Source organism: Epinephelus moara, chromosome 10 (assembly GCF_006386435.1).
Source record: "Epinephelus moara isolate mb chromosome 10, YSFRI_EMoa_1.0, whole genome shotgun sequence".
NCBI lineage: Eukaryota > Metazoa > Chordata > Actinopteri > Perciformes > Serranidae > Epinephelus > Epinephelus moara.
In genome coordinates this window covers 9066175-9085066 of record NC_065515.1, presented here as the reverse complement: position 1 = coordinate 9085066, position 18892 = coordinate 9066175, and the positions used below count along the sequence as shown (strand labels likewise).

The 18892-nt window shown below is 38.6% G+C and overlaps 1 protein-coding gene across 3 annotated transcripts in view; it reads left to right on the top strand.

The window, feature by feature from the left end:
- The window catches only part of pbx1b (pre-B-cell leukemia homeobox 1b), a 93451-nt gene that overhangs the window by 65643 nt on the left and 8916 nt on the right, over positions 1-18892 (top strand). Inside the window, exons 4-8 of one of the 3 annotated variants that reach the window (XM_050055169.1) lie at positions 117-307; positions 4718-4853; positions 7368-7416; positions 12879-12991; positions 15226-15315. In XM_050055169.1, the coding sequence (XP_049911126.1) occupies positions 117-307; positions 4718-4853; positions 7368-7416; positions 12879-12991; positions 15226-15315 (579 nt within the window). Of the gene's footprint in view, positions 1-116; positions 308-4717; positions 4854-7367; positions 7528-12878; positions 12992-15225; positions 15316-18892 lie in introns of all 3 variants that reach the window. The other 2 variants (XM_050055168.1, XM_050055170.1) reach the window with 2 other exon arrangements.

The following is an 18892-nucleotide window of genomic DNA, read 5'->3' as shown; positions in this document are numbered from 1 at the left end:
AAATTAAAGTCTTTTTCCCAGTTTCATTGACCTCAGGGGAAGTGTTTTTGTTCGTTTTTCTATATTTATTCCTGTATGTGTGTGTGTGTGTGTGTGTGTGTGTGTCCTCCTTACAGGCATGCAACGAGTTCACCACCCATGTGATGAACCTGTTGCGGGAGCAGTCGCGCACACGTCCAATTTCGCCCAAAGAGATCGAGCGCATGGTGAACATCATCCACCGCAAGTTCAGCTCCATCCAGATGCAGCTCAAGCAGAGCACCTGCGAGGCCGTCATGATCCTGCGCTCCCGCTTCCTCGATGCCAGGTGTGTGTCTTTGTACACGGTACACGTGTATGCGCATTTCCATTCACCGCACCACGCTTCATGCTGCAAATAACCTCCCAATTTAACAACATTGCAAATCATCATGTGCTTCCCTCTCAGCCTGATATCCATATGAATGGCTGATGTAGGAGGCCTATCATGCTATAAACATGCTGCAGCACATGCTGTTTTGCTGCTTACCACACACACCGGGCTGGTTTGCATCTACGGGTGCCATTTGGACCAGCACATACCCAGCAACACTGGCCAATAAGAGTTCCCTGCGTGCTCCATAACGCTAACTGTTTCCCTTTTTTAATGTAATCGCTTGTTCCTTTTGATGCGTGCTTTGGATTTGCATACATTTCTCCAAGGATAAATGTCACTCAAAGTCTGAGTTGGAGGCATAACATTTAAATGAGGCATGCGCTCCCTTACAAAGCTCCCTATCTATTCTCTTGCAAATGATTGTGGTGGTGCAGAGGGGAAGGAGAAGGGAGAGGAAGAGGAGAGCTTTCACTGGCTGAGAGGCACCGCCATGCTCGGCGCCGCTGATTAATCTACTGGCTGCTGGAGCTCACGCTGTGCACATTTACATATTCTCAAGCAGGCTTTGGAGTGCGGGACAGAGATTTTAGCACAAATCTCCTCACCGGTGGATACATGCATAGAGATTTTACAGGGTCCCCCTGCAGCTTATGCAAAGCCCTCTTTAGATGTGGCACATGCAGACATGACCTGATAGGTGCAGGAGATAAAGGGTCAGTCAACTCATGGGCATCAGCATGTGATATCTGTCTGCTTTAAGGTGCTGTGTGGGGTTCGTTTTCACATAGAAGCTTTGGAAAAATGTATGTTAGTATTTCATGTTTGAGCCTTGATTCTGTGCTGCCGTTTATTTTTAGCATGTTGGGATACAAGGATTATCAGTGTGTTTGCTATTAGACAGTTACTCTTTAAAACAGTTTTGATAGATAGTCAGTGTCTAGTCATAGTTAGGGGACGTGGTCAGCCTGTAAATGCTGGTAAAGTGCGTTTTTTTAAACTCAGACAATATTAGATTTGCTATAGATATGATTAATTAACCTTCCCAAAATATCCGTACCCTGCAGCCAATAACACAATGATGTAATAAACGTGCATGTTTTAGTGAATTCCTCAAGACAGCAAAGCAGAGCTAACATTACTTAGTGGCATTAGTCTACGTTTTGGTGATGTGCTATAACGTCACCATGCATTGATTTGCAACCTCAAGAACTACAAGTCCTTCGAGGCTCACAATTTTAACCAGTGTTCGTTTTGTTTAACCAGAAACAGCCCTGAAATCGCCACCAGCAAACCCACCAGACTCCATTTAAATATACATAAATTTTAGCGTGTATAGAGCCAGCAGATTTTCACATCTAACTGCGTGAATTAAGGGTTTATGTCAACCAAACCGGAGCTGGCGCTTGTTGAAACAGTAGAAATACAAACCAAGATGGTTTCTATGTGTTTCATTTTGTTTCTTTGGACTTTGAATCAAGTATGTTTTACAATGATAGAATTGCAGTTTATTTAAATGGAGTCTGGTGGGTGTGATGATTGCGATTTTGGGGCTGTTTCTGATAAAACAAAAACTATTATCTTTAAAAAAAAAAAGGTCAGTTTCTATAAAGATCCTTTCAATAATGTTGTCGGACATTGGTCACTTAGACACAAAAACGTGTGAAAATAGGGTCCTGGTGGAAAAATACCCTTCAACTTTGTTTGATGTACCTTTCAGCAAGGTAGTGAATGCTTTGTTTTTCCCCTGGGGGTTAAAGGATGAGACATTTTGTTGGCGTTCACACAAACTCCGACTGTATCTTGCTTTAAAGCCCAGAGAGAACTGTCACCTGACTCTGTAGTTCCCTCAGCTGTACGCTACTTTCAGCATCTTTCAGCTCATTGTTTTGGTTTTGCAGGCCTCACTTTTACTATTTTGGTTCAGACACAGCTGTTTTCAGCTCTGATGAAGCCACTGCACACAACCTGCTCAGCAGGCAGACACAGTTAGGCACTAGCTGGTGAACACAGTGGAGCATTTAGCAGCTAAAGAGACAGATATTTCTCTCAGGAGTTGATGGAGTGAATGTTGTACTTTCATCAAGTGGCCAAAAACACGATTTCAGATGCTGTTATTTGTCTGCAGGATCTGTAAATAAACGACTGTGTGCAAACATGTTTGCCACAACAGCTTCATAAGTCATTGTTGTGTTTACAGCTTGTTGTGTTGCTGCAAGAGGACAAAAAATGGTTGCAGGTTGGAAGAATATAAAGGATTTTCAGAGTTTTTTGTTCAACAAAAGAAGCCAGATGTTGATGTCTAACCACAAACCGCAAGGTACAAAAACTTAAAAAGCCCAACGCCTATCTATTAAATCCAAAATTATCAAAAATATTAATGATTTTTAAATTCAAAACCGTCTGGTTAAAGAATAAGTAAAAATACATTTTGTTCAGTATTAGAATTGGATGCCCAGCCTCGCCAACATTATCAAATATTCATTCAGTTCATTCTTTGAATTGTATATTTTTTCCACACTTAGTTTCTATATATCTGATTATCTAATTGGCACTCATTGCTATTAAAGTCTTTATTCAATGGACTGTTTTTGGTTTTTCATCGTAGATCTTGAGTAGATTATAATGGCTCTCTATGTATTATTGTTGCTCCTGCCAATTCTTTTTTCAGTCGCTCATAAAAGGAACTGTAGTGAAGCAGATCTGGGTCAAATTGTTCTCCCGAGTCCTGACAAAGTGTCTCCAAGCAAAGCTGCAGCTAAATTGAAAGTTTCTTGCATGGCAAAGGTTTTTACAAAGCAGGTAATGTTTGTCCAAAGCAAGACCGGGAGTTCTAAAGAGACCACGTTATCTGAAGACCAGTATCAAGCCAACATCTTAAACTTCTGTTCAATCGTCCAAAGAATGTACGCTCCCTCACCATAGACACAATTTCTCTCCGGACTGCATGTGCCAGAATTTCTAAAATTTCATTTGATTGGACTCGGTGGAAGTCCCTTGCATTCGAGATATTTCCCGGTTTTAAAAAGCAAAACTGTGTCAATTTTTCAATCTTTCTCAGCCTGTCCGTGCTATTGATTAGCTCCTGCTACTGCAACTCTCTGAGCCATGAGCCATGAGCTTGATCCTTATACTCTGACCTGACATCATGACATGACCTCAAAACATGATTTCAAATAACTAATATACATCCTTTTAAAATATATTTTCTGACATATTTTCTGGGTGGCGCCCAGGTGGTGCTCAGCAATCCCCTTCCTACGCCCATGCCGCTCTCCATTCTGTGCTTTTGTGATTGACTCAAACTGTTGTTGCAGGTGGAGATGTGATTGAGCGGTGAGTTCTCTACCTTCTACAAGCTCTCGTAGCCTTTTTATTTCAACTAATAAGCAAAATAAATGTCAAGAATAGACATTTTCTTGCACTAATCCTTGAGGGGAAATTCACTTTTTCCACTCTGAAATACACACACATGCTCAAACAGGACCTGTACACGCATTAAATGGTGAGGTATTAGAGTGAGGGTGCCGCCTTGGACAGGTGCCTCGAGCAGTTGGTGGTACGGTGCCTTGCTTGAGAGCGCCTTGGTGGTGCTCGGGAGGCAAACTGGCACCTCTCCGACTACCAGTCCACACTCCATGCACAGTCTGTACGGGGACTTGAGCCGGTTACCCTCTGGTTCCCAACCACTCCCTAAAAGCTGAGCTGCTGCAGCTCCAAGGTTATCTCGTTAGCCAAATGCAGACTGACGTTAGCTTAATTGCTTTGTAAAACGCACTTGATTCAGAATCAACAGAAACAAAATAAAAGTCACCAAAAGCATCTTTGTAAGTCTTTTAGCTGTTCCAACAATCACCAGTTCTGGTTTCATCGAAATAAACTCTTAATTTACCGAGTTAGATGTGAAAATATGCTGCCTTTTTGTGCTACTGGTTTAGCTCGTTAGCATTTCGATTTAGCGCTGAGCAGCAGCTCTCACTTGGGGTCTCATTTATAAAACAGTGCGGATCCATACTAAAAATGTACCAGTGGACAAAGGCCAAAAAATATTAGACAGTTTCCACAATCAGACTTCTACCTCACCATCTGTGTCGCCAATTTCAAATCTCCAAAATGTTTGTAAGCGTGGGTCAAAGTTTCTTCCATCAAGTCTGTTTTAATAGATCACAACTTTTGCATGGGAAGTGGCGTATGTCTCTTTCAGGCCTCGTTTTGTGTGTATGCAATGTTTATTAATGAGTTACTTAGTCTTCAGACCACCAAATCGCTTAACGACGAAGTACTCGGTCAGTCACTGATAGCCGATATATTCATCCAATCGCCAAACCTTAACCCCTGTTTTAACTTCCAATGCTCTTTTTGCAGACGGAAAAGACGAAACTTCAACAAGCAGGCAACAGAGATCCTGAATGAGTATTTCTACTCACACCTCAGTAACCCATACCCCAGCGAGGAGGCTAAAGAAGAACTGGCAAAGAAGTGTGCCATCACAGTTGCCCAGGTACACCACAGATCATCCCACAGCACACCACAGCACCTGTAGGAAAACCACTGCACACAGAAGAGTGAGACAAAACACGATTTCAAATGTGAAGCAGCCGTGAGCGTCTTGGCAAGTAACCTAATAATAAGTTTTCTGACTGTCATGAGTACAGACAGCTCCTCTAATCTTTAACAGTACCTTTCATTGAGACAACAAAGGACTCAAAGTATAAATATGCCATGTCATAAGTTTGTTGTCTTGTGATTCAAACCAGACAAAGCTATTTTTGACCAATGACTCTTTGTTTCTATTGAAGTAACGCAAGCTAACGACAACACTGCTGTCATAGTTCTCATCTAATCATATAGTGAAACAAGTTTTTTATAATACTCAAAATATACAAAATCCAGAGACGGTCAAAGTACTTATGTGAGCTGTGACACATTGGATATAGTTTTAATCACTTCATTTAAATGAATTAAAAGAATCTGTAACACTTTATAATAACCATCAAGAATAAATGGTAAATTGATATTCAATTGAACTTTAGTTAATAGGTTTTTTTTACTGTTAACAAACAGTGAAATGATAATAAATAGTGTTTAATGATACATGTAGAACATTTTATGTATTATATTTAGTATTTGTAAATGGTTGATAATTGGTTTGTAAAACTACCTAGAAAGATTATTTGGATGGCCATTATAGAGTAGCAACTGATGATTATAATACCTTGTTAAATGGTTAAGCCATTACGAACGGATGGAAATCTTTGTTTGTATGACCCTTTTAAAATAGATCTAAAATAAGAAGCATAATAGATAGAGAATTCATTCTTTTGCAGCAGAAAGCTGAGGGTTCTGTCTTCCCCATCATAATGTCATGACCTTATTAGGGCTGCCCACAACTTTGAATTTTCCTAGTCAACCAATAGTTGTCATTTAGGGCCATTAGTCGACTAGGCGCCCGCATGTTTACGAAATTAACGTAATTATTAAATGATATATTTTGGTGGTTTGAGTTGAAGGTGTGAGAAAGAATAGTATTAGTAACATTGTTAACACTGTGCTACCGCAGGTACCAGCCCTGGAAATTAACCTGACTCCTGTCTGACTGCTGAGCGTGGACACTTCCTGTGTCTGTCCTTTCAAATTAAATTCCCACATGGTCCAGTCATATAGGTTTGGATTTATTTTAACAAGGCACAGCTCCTAATAGAGTTTCATGTTTTTTTGTTTTTGTTTTTTCCTTTTAGCTGAGGTTGTGCAGATTTTAGGGATATGAAGTATTTTAAGATACGCCAAGAAATGACATCACAGTAAGCAAAAATACCAATGTAGACACTGGCAGGCCATTTCTCTTACAGAGTTCAAAGGGTTCATAAATGCTGTGTAGAGCATCTGTAATCATTGCAACTTCATAATGGCTACCCAAATAATGTTTATAGATGAGACAGTGAGACAAAAAACTTAAAATAAAACATATACTATTAATAACTAATTATCATTTCATTGTTGACATTCATTAATGATGGTTATTATAAAGTGTTGGAAACTTTTCTTTGTTTCATATGATTATAAAAATCATGTTTTTTGGCTGCTCATCAAACCAAGTCAAAACTACTAATTGATTAATAAAAAAAAAGAATCAATACCTTAATCAATTGTGAAAAAAATAGTTTCAGCTCAACAGTACATGGACGTGATTTACAAGATCATTAGTCTCTGAGAATCAGCAGTCATTTGAGTCATGTGCAGAGCAGTGATGATTTTCTATAAATCAGTAACTTATCTACAGACAGTTGAGATGTTTGCTGCTGACGAGCAAAAAGACTCAAATATTTAGGCACCTTGTTTTTTTTTTTCATCTTTGCATTCTAGCGCTCAAGTTGTTTCAATCCTGTGAGAATTGATAATAAGGAAAGCATCGCCAAGGTAAACAGCAGTTTGTGTTTTGAATCCATCATTTGGGAATGGATTGTTTTCTCAATTGGTTTCATTAATTTGTACCAAATGATTTGAGGATGCATCTGGGCCTGATTGTGGAAGCCGCTCAGCGGCTGAATGATTTGTAGAGTTTCCGTTTCTTGGCCATAATAAAGGAGAATGTTTACCTACTCTGTGTATTGGAAACTTTGCAGGATTGATTTGGTTTTCATTTTAATGTTGTTTATCATTAGCGCTGGGATTACCCCCCTGGCTTCATCTGGGAGTCCATTAGCAGTAATGGGTGTTAGCGGATGTTGACTGATTGGTGCTTGCGTGAGTTCTGATGATAGCTGCAGTCATGGTGACATAATGAGACTGTTATTGGCAATCATTCCATTCTGGCACTAATGCGGATTCACAGCACCAGTCTATGTAGCCCCGTACCTCTGACAAAGGCTCTCTGCAGTGTAACACATGCCATTAAGGCCATGCAAGCTAAAGACTACCCTGATATCTCTGAATGCTTGCCCTCAAATGTGGAGAGGCTATGTGTATGTTAAGATTTCATGAACATTAAACTACATTCTCTTCTTTGTCTGCTCAGGTTTCCAACTGGTTTGGGAATAAAAGAATCAGATACAAGAAAAACATTGGTAAGTTCCAAGAAGAAGCCAACATGTACGCTGCGAGAACTGCCGTGAATGCGGCTAATGCATCCTCACATGGAAGCCAAGCAAATTCACCCTCAACTCCAAACTCTGCAGGTGAGACAGGAAGTCCCTGGCTCTGCTCAGCTATATTGGACATGTAACTCCTCTCTGTGCATTACTACAACTCAACTAACGCAGTCTATCAGTCTGAGGCTATTTCAATGCTGGTGCTGGTGATTTGTAAAAATTAGGACTAACAGAATGGCAGTTCTTGTACAAGGGACATGCCTATCACCTGGTAATGCACCATTATTGTATTAAACAGGTTCACACCTTAACAAGAACAGCTGCCCCTTTAGAGTAACGCTGTGTCAGAAATGAGCCAACCTGAGCCCCATGCCAAGTCTCCCTATTCTTACTGTCCTTTTTTCTTCATCTCAATTAATCATATTCTTCATGTATGACTCTTTAACTCTGTTTTCATCATGTTCTGCTCTGCTCACATTCAAAGTATACATGCGATGATATTCTGTACTTCTTTCTTACTGTCAACAAATCTCACAAAAAGGCAAAACCAACAATGAATTGACTTTATTAACGAGTACTTCCTGATTTATCTTATTCCTGTGTGCCACACACCTCACATCAATAAGCCACACTGTTTCAACGGGTGACATCATCCGTTGTTACCATGAACATGGCCACTGTAGTTTGACTCTTACCTTACATATATCACATGTAAATACTCATTATCATCAGATCTGTTTTAATAGTCAGTAGCATCCCAAAAGGGTGGGCCATGGCCAACAATATGGTCCTGAAAAGGCTGCAGCACAATGAAACTAGGAGCTTAACTTAAACCAAGGAATCTATTGGTACCATCCATGCCGGCATAGCTTGTCAGGAAGGGGGCTAAATAACACTCCAAATGGAGGCTAGATTTTGGCGATGGAAACAACTGGCATGGCAGTTTTTTAAAGGGGTCCCTTGGACTCTCACCTCAAGATATCCGAATGAAAATGGGTTGTATGGGTGCCCACAAGTCTCTGCTGAGCTTTCTTTGTTCCTTATGATCAGTGTCAAATTGAAGCCGTAAATTTGTCCTAGTAAGGAAGAGGACAACCAGACACTTTATCACAGGACTGTTGTCGAACAAAAATGGCTCTTTTGATCATGAAGGTTGCGGACCCTTGAGCTAGCCTATAAAATACAACAGCGCAATTTGAATTACTGAAATTCAGTAATGGATTTAAGAGTTGGTGTGCCACCCCAAGATTTTCAGTAGCACCATTTGGCCACACCTGTGAAACATTTCTTTGAGAGACCTTGTTTTATTTTCTCCTGTTTGGATAACTAATAAACTAACTACAGTGCCACTGGTTCAGGATGTTACTTAACCTTTTTAAAACTGAAACTACATATTTGTGACCCCAGATTTTTATTTTAAGTAGAAATCTGGAAGTGCTCCATATAATTTATGACTTAATTGTGGTCTTTTTATGAGACTTGTTGACAGTTTACAAAATAATAATGTTATCTTTTAAAGCTACAGGCCATTATTTTGAAAAATGTGTGTATTTGTCATGTCAGGGGCCACATGTATAAACAATGCGTACGCACAAAAAACATGTGTAAACATTTTTCCACACATTAACAGGTGTTCATAAAGGAAGCGGTGAAAATGTGTGCACCTCACGCATACCACACATAGCGTGCACACAGTATTAGCTGAGATAGTTGCAAGTGAAATGAAGGTAAACCTTAAATTTAAGGTGAGAAAAAATACATAACACATTGCTTTCAGGTTGTGTGCCAGTTTCACTGATTGTGTTAATGTTTGTGCATGCTGCACAGCATTCAGTAAAATGTCAAAGAAAGACACATTTACAAACTTTATTTAAAATCATGTCTGATTCATGTTTTTATTTACATTTGAGAAACAGTCTTCATTTTAATGTTTGTTAAATTTGATCCTGAATTGTGGCACACGCTGTAAAGTCAGTTGCGACATGAGCATTATGAATATATCATCGATCATCCTTCTGACGTTTAATAATAATGATGATTGAGATTTTTGCATAATGATGGTTTGCAGAAATGTGTGATAAATTAGTGGTACAGACGCTACAAATATCCACGGTCGTGCGTAATGACAGCTGCTCTGGCACCGTTGGAGAACCTCACCGATGCAACGTGATCAGTGAAACTGCACTTTCACTGATCGTGTTGTTCTTCTCATTGACAGGTCTAAGAAACGATGAAAGGGCGCAAGTATCAATATGAAAACATATGTTTAAAGGCGTCTTCCATTTGTGGTGAACTGTGGGTGTGGAGATTAGGCTTGTGCACGAGTGGAGATTTAGAAAACAGATAAAGGCATACATGCGTCTACTAGGGATGTAACGATATGGAAAATTTGATATCTCGATTATAGTGACCAAATTATCACGGTAAACAATAATATTGCGATATTTTTTTAAGCGCTGTAAAATGTCCAAAAAATAGATACCTTGAAATAACTTCACTAAATCTCGTAACTTCCTTATCATACTAAAATGTTAACAGCCAAAATCTTATATTAAAATGAAACTTTCACATTAAAGGGGCAAGGGATTGGCACAGCAACAGAAAATTTTATTTTAAATTAACAAAATATGTAAACACATTACAGGAGCAAAGCTTATTTGTCTGGTGCATTTTAACAGTCAGCAAAATATGTAAACAATTTATATATTATTTATTTATTAGCACGAGAGGAAAAATATATATAAAACAAAACAATGCAAGAGTAGAACAAAAGACATACAATATATAGAATAGATATCACAAATGTGCAGGAGAAACCAAAAAAACCCTAAGGGCAATGGTCATCATTACACAGAATAATTCACACATTAGAAGTGTGCATGTGAGTCAGAGGATTACCTGTATGAGAAAAGGAGTGCATGCTCTCGGTCAAAGGTTAACACGGCAGCGTTTTATGTTGTTTCCTTGAGCTTATGTCGAGAAAGCATAACTGGCCGTCTATATCGATTCTAGCTCGCCATACAATAACCATAATCACAGTGATTCAATCATAGTTGATCTCAATTAGCGTTACGTTACGTCGGTTTATATTCTGTCGGCTCCGCTCAGTGTTTTCAGCTCCGTTTCGTTTTGAAACACTTAACGTTAGCAACATAGCTGCTAATACGGCTATTAGCTACTCAGCTAGTATTAGCTCCTAAGTGTCTTAAACGAAAACGGAAAACCTAGTCGCCGTTTAGGAGGACAGATACGGCTCAAATGTCCCGTATACGTCGAGAGTTACACATTATGACAATCTTAGTAAAACCGAAGTCCCTCACACAATAACTGACGTTTGCATAGCATAACTTGCATTGGCTGTAAAGCTGTGGATGATGGTCACGGAGATGAGCAGCAGATTTGTAGTGTTGCTACCCTTCACAGCAACTTTCTTTCTGCATGTTCTGCACACAGGATAGTTGTCCTCCACCAGCTGTCCCTCGGCATTCTTCAGAAACCCAAAGTACGCCCAGACCTCAGACTCTGTGCGTTTAGTTGGGGGGAAAATGTCCTGAGTGCCGCTTTCGCCATGTTTTCATTCTTTGTGTTTACACATGCTACGCATTCACGCAGCGCCTGCATCGCGAAACTTGAATGAGGCTGTTATTACATATCCTGATAATCCACCGCGATAATGCAATAAATTTAAACATAAACGGTAATTCTTACCGTGTAAAAATTAACCGAAATTTACCGTAATATCGGTAATCGTTACATCCCTAGCTTCTAACGTTACACAGTTTTATACATGTGGTCCCTGGAGTCAGAGTAGGAAACATGTTTAGCCTGGCATAGAACACGTATGGGAAGCAGCAGTAGTGAAAGAATTTTTCACATCCCTTAGTGACGTAAATGTACTAAAACCACACTATGAAAATACTCCACAACACGTAAAAGTCCTGCATGAAAGACCTTACTTAAGTAGAAGTATGTAGGTATTACAGCAAAACTTACTCTAAGTATCAAAAGTAAAAGTATTGACTGTGCATTTAAATGTTCCCTGTCAGTGTTTTACTTATTTTTTGGATTAATATTACCACTGCATCAATGTGTATGTTGCATTTTACTGCTGTAGATGTTTAAGGTTGGGCTCATTTGAATTTCTTTATATACTGTTGGGTAGTTTAATCCACAGCAATGCATCATATTCTATAAGAGCATCACATATTTGTAGCATGGCTGTCCTGTCACAACCACACATCTCTAAAAAGTCATGTTTTCATGGTGTCAGAAAAACAGCCTGTTTTCAGCTGTGTGATGATGCATTACTTAATCACAAACATCCATGTATTTGTTTTTAAGGGACAGGAAATGGATGAAAAACTGTAATCTGTAAAGTAACTATAGCCAGACAAATGTAGTGGGGTAAAAAGATATTTACCTTAGAGTAGTGGAGTAGAAGTATAAAGTTGCATGAAAGGGAAATACTCAAGTAAAGTACCAGTCCCTTAAATTTGTACTTAAGCCCAGCTCAGACCAGAGATTCACAATGAGATGAGATGAGCTGAAACAGGCAACTACTCGCAATGCACTGTTCTGCAACGTTCTAAAAATCTGCTGGTTCACACCAGTGCAACTAGATGAGATGGTGAGTCATCTCTATGCAACAACTCTCTGTGCTTCCATTTTGATTTGCAACTTTTCAGACTTATTTTGTGGCTGAATATTTTTTGTAGTTTCTTAAAATATGAGTGAGGATCATGATAGTAAGATACTGAATACAGTTGCATTTGTAGTAGTGATTAAACAGCAAAAAACATATCACACCACTGCAACTTTTCTCTTCAGTGTTCTGGTACGGTTTTGTCTCGTTGTGAATCATTGTTCTGAGCTGGGCTTCGAGCACAGTACTTAAGTAGGCTAAATGTACTCGCTACATGCAACCATTGGCAAACAACCAGCTTAGATCCATAAAAAGTGGAAAAATAAATCTGAATTATTTACATGTTGTATCCTGTTGTACTGGTCATCAAATAAATTCAAAGTCTCACAAGTCACTTTTGACCGAGCTAGGCTAGCAGTTCCCGCTAGTGTTTGTGCTAAGCTAGGCTAAAGAAACCTTGAGCCATCTTCTTGGGTTAGACAAGGAAAGGGCATTTGGTCTGCTTTTTCAATTCTTTTTTCCTGGTTGTAGCCATAACCTCTTAAAAGCACTAATGACTTGCTTATTTCCACATTTGGACATAATTACTTGACACAAACACCTCTTGTGTCAGATTATAGCCGTATTTCTTCTGTCCTCTATGACTCCAATCCTTTCATCTAACAGAGCCTGTTTTTGCTGCCAGCTAACCTCTGCATGATGCTCCTTCAGGCTGCTGCCTGCTGGACTGGACAACTTGCTTTCCCTGCTTGCTCTCTGTCTCTCTGTGATGCGACTGCTCCCTCTCTCCTTCCAGGTTCTGCTGGCTCTTTTAACATGTCAAACTCCGGGGACTTGTTCATGAGCGTGCAGTCTCTCAATGGGGACTCGTACCAGGGGGCTCAGGTGGGAGCCAACGTGCAGTCACAGGTAGGGCCGCGAGCTGCACAGCTGATAATACAGGGGCAGACCCACCTCACTTCCCAGTAGACATTTTGACTTTTCATGCACAGGTGTGACTGTTGTCATTAAACCTTTGAAACCTGGATTGACATCAGTTTTCCTCTGATGCATTGGGACGCCTTTCACTCGCATTTAAACCTTTAAAAGTTCAGCAAATTGGTTTGATATCTTTTGAAAAACATGGAAAATATGAGCGACAGGAAAATGACTGAAAATTTGCTATAAAGGAGGAATAATAGTATGATATTACACAAATATCTTTTTTGCACTTTTTTTCAGGTTATTTTTGTTTTTTTACCTTTTTTTTGCATATTTTCAGGTAATTTCTTAACTTTGTACTTACTTCTTGCAATTTTGGGGCCATTTCCTGTCAAATTGCTCATTTCCTTTACATGTTTTTGGAAGAAATCAAGCTTATTAGCTCTGGTTTCAAAGGGTAAATTGGACTAATGGCGTATATAAGTAATATCATAGCTTAATTCTAATTCAGTCCAATAAGCTAAAGGCGCTATAAACTGTTTGCTAGCATTTGGTTTTTACTTGTTAGCAGGAGAAATGGACTATAGTTAATTTCATTTATTCTTGCATTATATTCTATTAGATTAAATGAGCTCTATATTACATTCAGAATATTAACATAGCAGCAAACCACTATCTGCTATGTAAAGATATAGTGGAGTCTGTTTGTGTTGTAATCTGAGCTCCTCTGTTCTTTGTTGTGGTCATGTTATTAGCACTGTTCTTGCTGTTAGCCCCGTTAGCCGCTAGCTCAGCCACCACCTATGTTCTGAATAAGGGCTGCACGATACGCATAAAAACCATATTGTGATAATTTTGACGGATATTGCAATGGTGATATGAGTCATGATTTTATGGGAATGGACATTTTTTCATTTTATTTTCACTGAAAATATATATATAAAAAAGTGATGATGATGTGTGTTTGTTCTGGGGTCTGTACGAAAAGCATGCTCCCATACATCTTGAATATGATTTGTTGGCTGGGGCATCTCTGAACCTCACATATGGGCAATTGGCATGGGGCCATTATGAAACCCTTTGACAATCCAGTAAAGGGCCTATTTTTGCAGCTCATTTACTACCCACATGGGTTCCACATACAAATGCTGGCTGGGTAGCACCTCAATGCTTTATTAATGATGGTATTTGTGACACAGTTTAGCCTCATCAAAAAATTGCAGTTCCTCCAATTTGGATATTGCGCTTGGCCATGTTGCGATTTCGAGAATATTTCGATTAAATGTGCAGCCTCACTCTGAATGTGGTATAGAGCTCCTTTAATACAGACAAACACTGAGTAACATAACTTAATCATAGCATATATAAGCCTAGATTACAAATATAGTATAGACTCTGCTGCTGTTACTCACACCACTGTCACTTTATCAGCACCACTCACTATTTCTTCTTATATTTCTTATTTCTGCCCTTGTACTGCTACAGCAGCCGAATTCCCCCACTGGGGCTCAAAGAAGGTGCATCTTATCTTAGCAAACAGCTACAAATGTAACACATTAGTTTTTGTTTTTTTCCATTTCAACTTTGAGCGAATGCAGAATTAGTCATGTTTTCTTGATTTTTAGCTTTAACTGCTGATTCTTGAGGAGTTTACCTAACATTAACTTTTGCTGTTTGAATATATTTTGCCAACTTAAATATTGAAATCCTTGCTAGCATGAGAGCACTCTGGGGTTTATTGCTCCCACATGAAACACATTGATTCAACTTCAGTTCCACTACATATGTTTTACCCCGGTCATGCACACCCCCACTGCAGTATGTGTACGTCCCCAAAGAGGAGCCGACCCAGCAATATAAAAACCACTAACTTACTTGTACCTACCAGAGCCATCATTAATGTTATTAATTATAGCTGCTGGTTTTCCTGTGATGACAAGTTAGAATGTCTGCTGTGACAATACTGCACAGGCTTGTACTGGCTCCACTGTGGAGCTTCTTCACAGTCTCAAGGGCAGACTGTTTTCTCACAGCCATGTAAATAGTTTTTATTTTAACAAGCGAAAAGCAAAATTCTTTTTATCTTAAATTTCCTTTTTGTTTGATTGGACCCTTTTGTCTCCAACTTGCAACAGTGTGCTTTTGTCTGTCTCGTCATCCCTCTGTCGTTTCTCTTGTGTTGACTCTGACCTTGCTTTGTTTGTTGTTTCTGAATGTTTCAGGTGGATACCCTTCGCCATGTTATCAGTCAGACAGGCGGATACAGTGAAGGACTCACAGCCAACCAGATGTACAGTCCGCAGGGCATCAATGTAAGGATTCTTTTTTTTTCTTCTTTCTCTCCCTACCAATTATTTCAAAGCCATAGGGCTCAGAATGCCACTTAGTGGGACTTGTCTCTGCTCCATGGTCACCTAGTTGATTGCTGCTGTATCGCTCGCGCCATGGGCAGCCCGCTGCCCGGCGTACGCAGGCGTGTGGCCGGCCACACACATGCAGAGCCGCCGTCTGAGCCTGTCATGTTGGATCAGGTCTGGCGTAGCACCTGCAGCCACGTACAGTCAGCCGTGAGCGAACTGCACAAACAGGTGACACCTCCTGCACTGGACTTCAAATCCCTCTGACCACCTGACCCGTGATTAGCAGCCCCGGGGCCAGAAGCTCCCATTAAAGCCTCCCAACACAACGCCGCTGTCCTGCTAAAAATAAAACCTCACGCCACTGGAAACAAATCCTCATGTGCCATAGGGGTGTGTTCCCCTCATGTTTGTCTTATTTTGCAGAAGAGTTCGGGGGTAGAAGTGGGGGTTGTGGAGGAGGGGGGGGTTGGGGGTTTGCTCGCTGGCGGCTGCAAACAGTAGGGAAATTCACAGCGACAAGCCATGTCGTAAAGGGGAAAATCGATAAGACAGACACAAGGAGAGCAGAGTGTGGACTTGGGACAGCAATCCAAGCGCATTGCTCAGATCATGTTCCTGCCACACTAATGGCCCTGACAGCGAGCCGCGCTGAGAGGACGAGGACGGTCACAGCCGCGGCTGGGTTCCTCCGCTGTCTTCGTCGTGCCTCAGTGACCATATGATAATCAGATGAAATGTCTCCCGTATAAAAACATGTATGTGTATTCAAATAGGCTTCCTGGCTGCTCCGAGCGCATCCCACAGCCAGCTGTGGTAGCCCGGAGAGGCCACTAACGTATTCAGGCCCTGTTCTTTCTCAGTCCTTTGACCTCACAGATACGGTTCTCCTTGGACGCCTGCTTGCTCTACCACATCTTACACTGCCACAATATGCTGTGTTATTCACTTTTATACCCTGTAAAGAAGCCCTGCAATGCATAATGTAAGAGTGGGATATCTGTCTGCCAGCCTGTTTGCCTGTGATTTATGGAGCTAAGGCTAGTAACTTACCAATTTGACTCTTCACTCGCTTTTTTTTTCCTTTGCTTTAATGTGTTCTCTGTAGTTTTGTTTTACATGATATTTTTCGAAGAAGGGGTACTTTCTGTCAGAGTTGTTCATCTCATGTGGTGGCTACATGTCATCAGTTTATCAACCTTTCCTGGCCTGTTGTAGTCCCAAAGATTTAGAGCACAGTGGAGGTCCACATGGATTACACTATAGCAATATACATTTTAAAGTTTTTAATTCTGGTTTAAAAGAATAGTAAAAAAAAAACATTGTATAAAAAATGAATGATATATCTTGAAAATGACAATATTGTATTGTATTACAATAATACAATACAATACATCAGCATGAGAAGCAGGGCCATCATGATCTGGGAAAGGACCAATTTTAACTGACACCTCCTATAATCCAACCCTCCAGGTAATGACATACTATACTATGACGTTTTTATGACCTTTTTTAACAACATACTATACTATGACGTTTATATCACTTTTTACGACATACTATACTATGACGTTTTTATGACCTTTTTTCGACATACTATACTATGACTTTTTTCGACATGCTATACTATGACATTTTTATGACCTTTTTTAACAACATACTATACCATGATGTTTTTATCCGTTTTTTTTTTCCACATACTATACTATGACTTTTTTTCGACATACTTTACTATTACATTTTAAGGACTTTTTTTTGACAAACTCAACAACGTCGTTTTTATCACTTTTTTCAACATACTTTACTATGACATTGTTATAATTTTTTCACATGATGTTTTTATCAGTTTTTTCAACATACTATACTATGATGTTTTTATCAGTTTTTTCGACAGACTATACTATCACGTTTTTATCATTTTTTTCAACATACTATACTATGATGTTTTTATCAGTTTTTTTCGACATACTATACTATCACGTTTTTATCAATTTTTCTGACATACTATACTATGACTTTTTTCGACAAACTCAACGTCGTTTTTATCACTTTTTTCGACATACTTTACTATTACATTTTAAGGACTTTTTTTTGACAAACTCAACAACGTCGTTTTTATCACTTTTTTCAACATACTTTACTATGACATTGTTATCATTTTTTCACATGATGTTTTTATCAGTTTTTTCAACATACTATACTATGATGTTTTTATCAGTTTTTTCGAAATACTATAGTATGACGTTTTTATCAGTTTTTTTTGACATACTATACTATCACATTTTTATCAGTTTTTTCGACATACTATACTATGACGTTTTTCACTTTTTTCACCATTCTATACTATGACTTTTTTCGACATGCTATACTATGACGTTTTTATCACTTTATTCAACATACCGTACAATTATGTTTTTATCACTTTTTTCGCCATTCTATACTATGACTTTTTTCGACATGCTATACTATGACATTTTTATGACCTTTTTTAACAACATACTATACCATGATGTTTTTATCCGTTTTTTTTACATACTATACTATGACTTTTTTCGACATACTTTACTATGACGTTTTTATCACATTTGTCGACATGCTGTACTATGACATTTTTAATCTTTTTTCGCCATACTATACTATGACTTTTTCCGACATACTATACTATGACGTTTTTATCACTTTTCTCGACATACTATACTTTGATGTTCTCATCAGTTTTTTTTTTTATATACTATACTATGTCGTTTTTATCAATTTTTCTGACATACTATACTATGACTTTTTTTGACACACTCAACAACGTCATTTTTATCACTTTTTTCAACATACTTTACTATGACATTGTTATCATTTTTTCACATGATGTTTTTATCAGTTTTTTCAACATACTATACTATGATGTTTTTATCAGTTTTTTCGACATACTGTACTATCACGTTTTTATCAATTTTTCTGACATACTATACTATGACTTTTTTCGACACACTGTACTATTACATTTTAAGAACCTTTTTTTGACAAACTCAACGTCGTTTTTATCACTTTTTTCGACAGACTTTACTATGACATTGTTATAATTTTTTCACATGTTTTTATCAGTTTTTTCAACATACTATACTATGATGTTTTTATCAGTTTTTCAACATACTATAGTATGACGTTTTTATCACTTTTTTCGACATACTATACTATGACATTTTTCGAACATACTATACTATGACATTTTTATCACTTTTTTCCACATACTATACTATGACTTTTTTCGACAAACTATACTATGACATTTTTATCACTTTTATCGACATACTATACTATGACTTTTTTCCACATACTATACTAGGACATTTTTATCACTTTTTTCGACATACTATACTATGACGTATTTCCACATACTATACTATGACATTTTTTCTGCTTTTTTCGACATACTATACTATGACATTTTATCACGTTTTTCGACATACTATACTATGTCGTTTTTATCACTTTTTTCAACATACTATACTATGACTTTTTTATCTGTTTTTTTTTT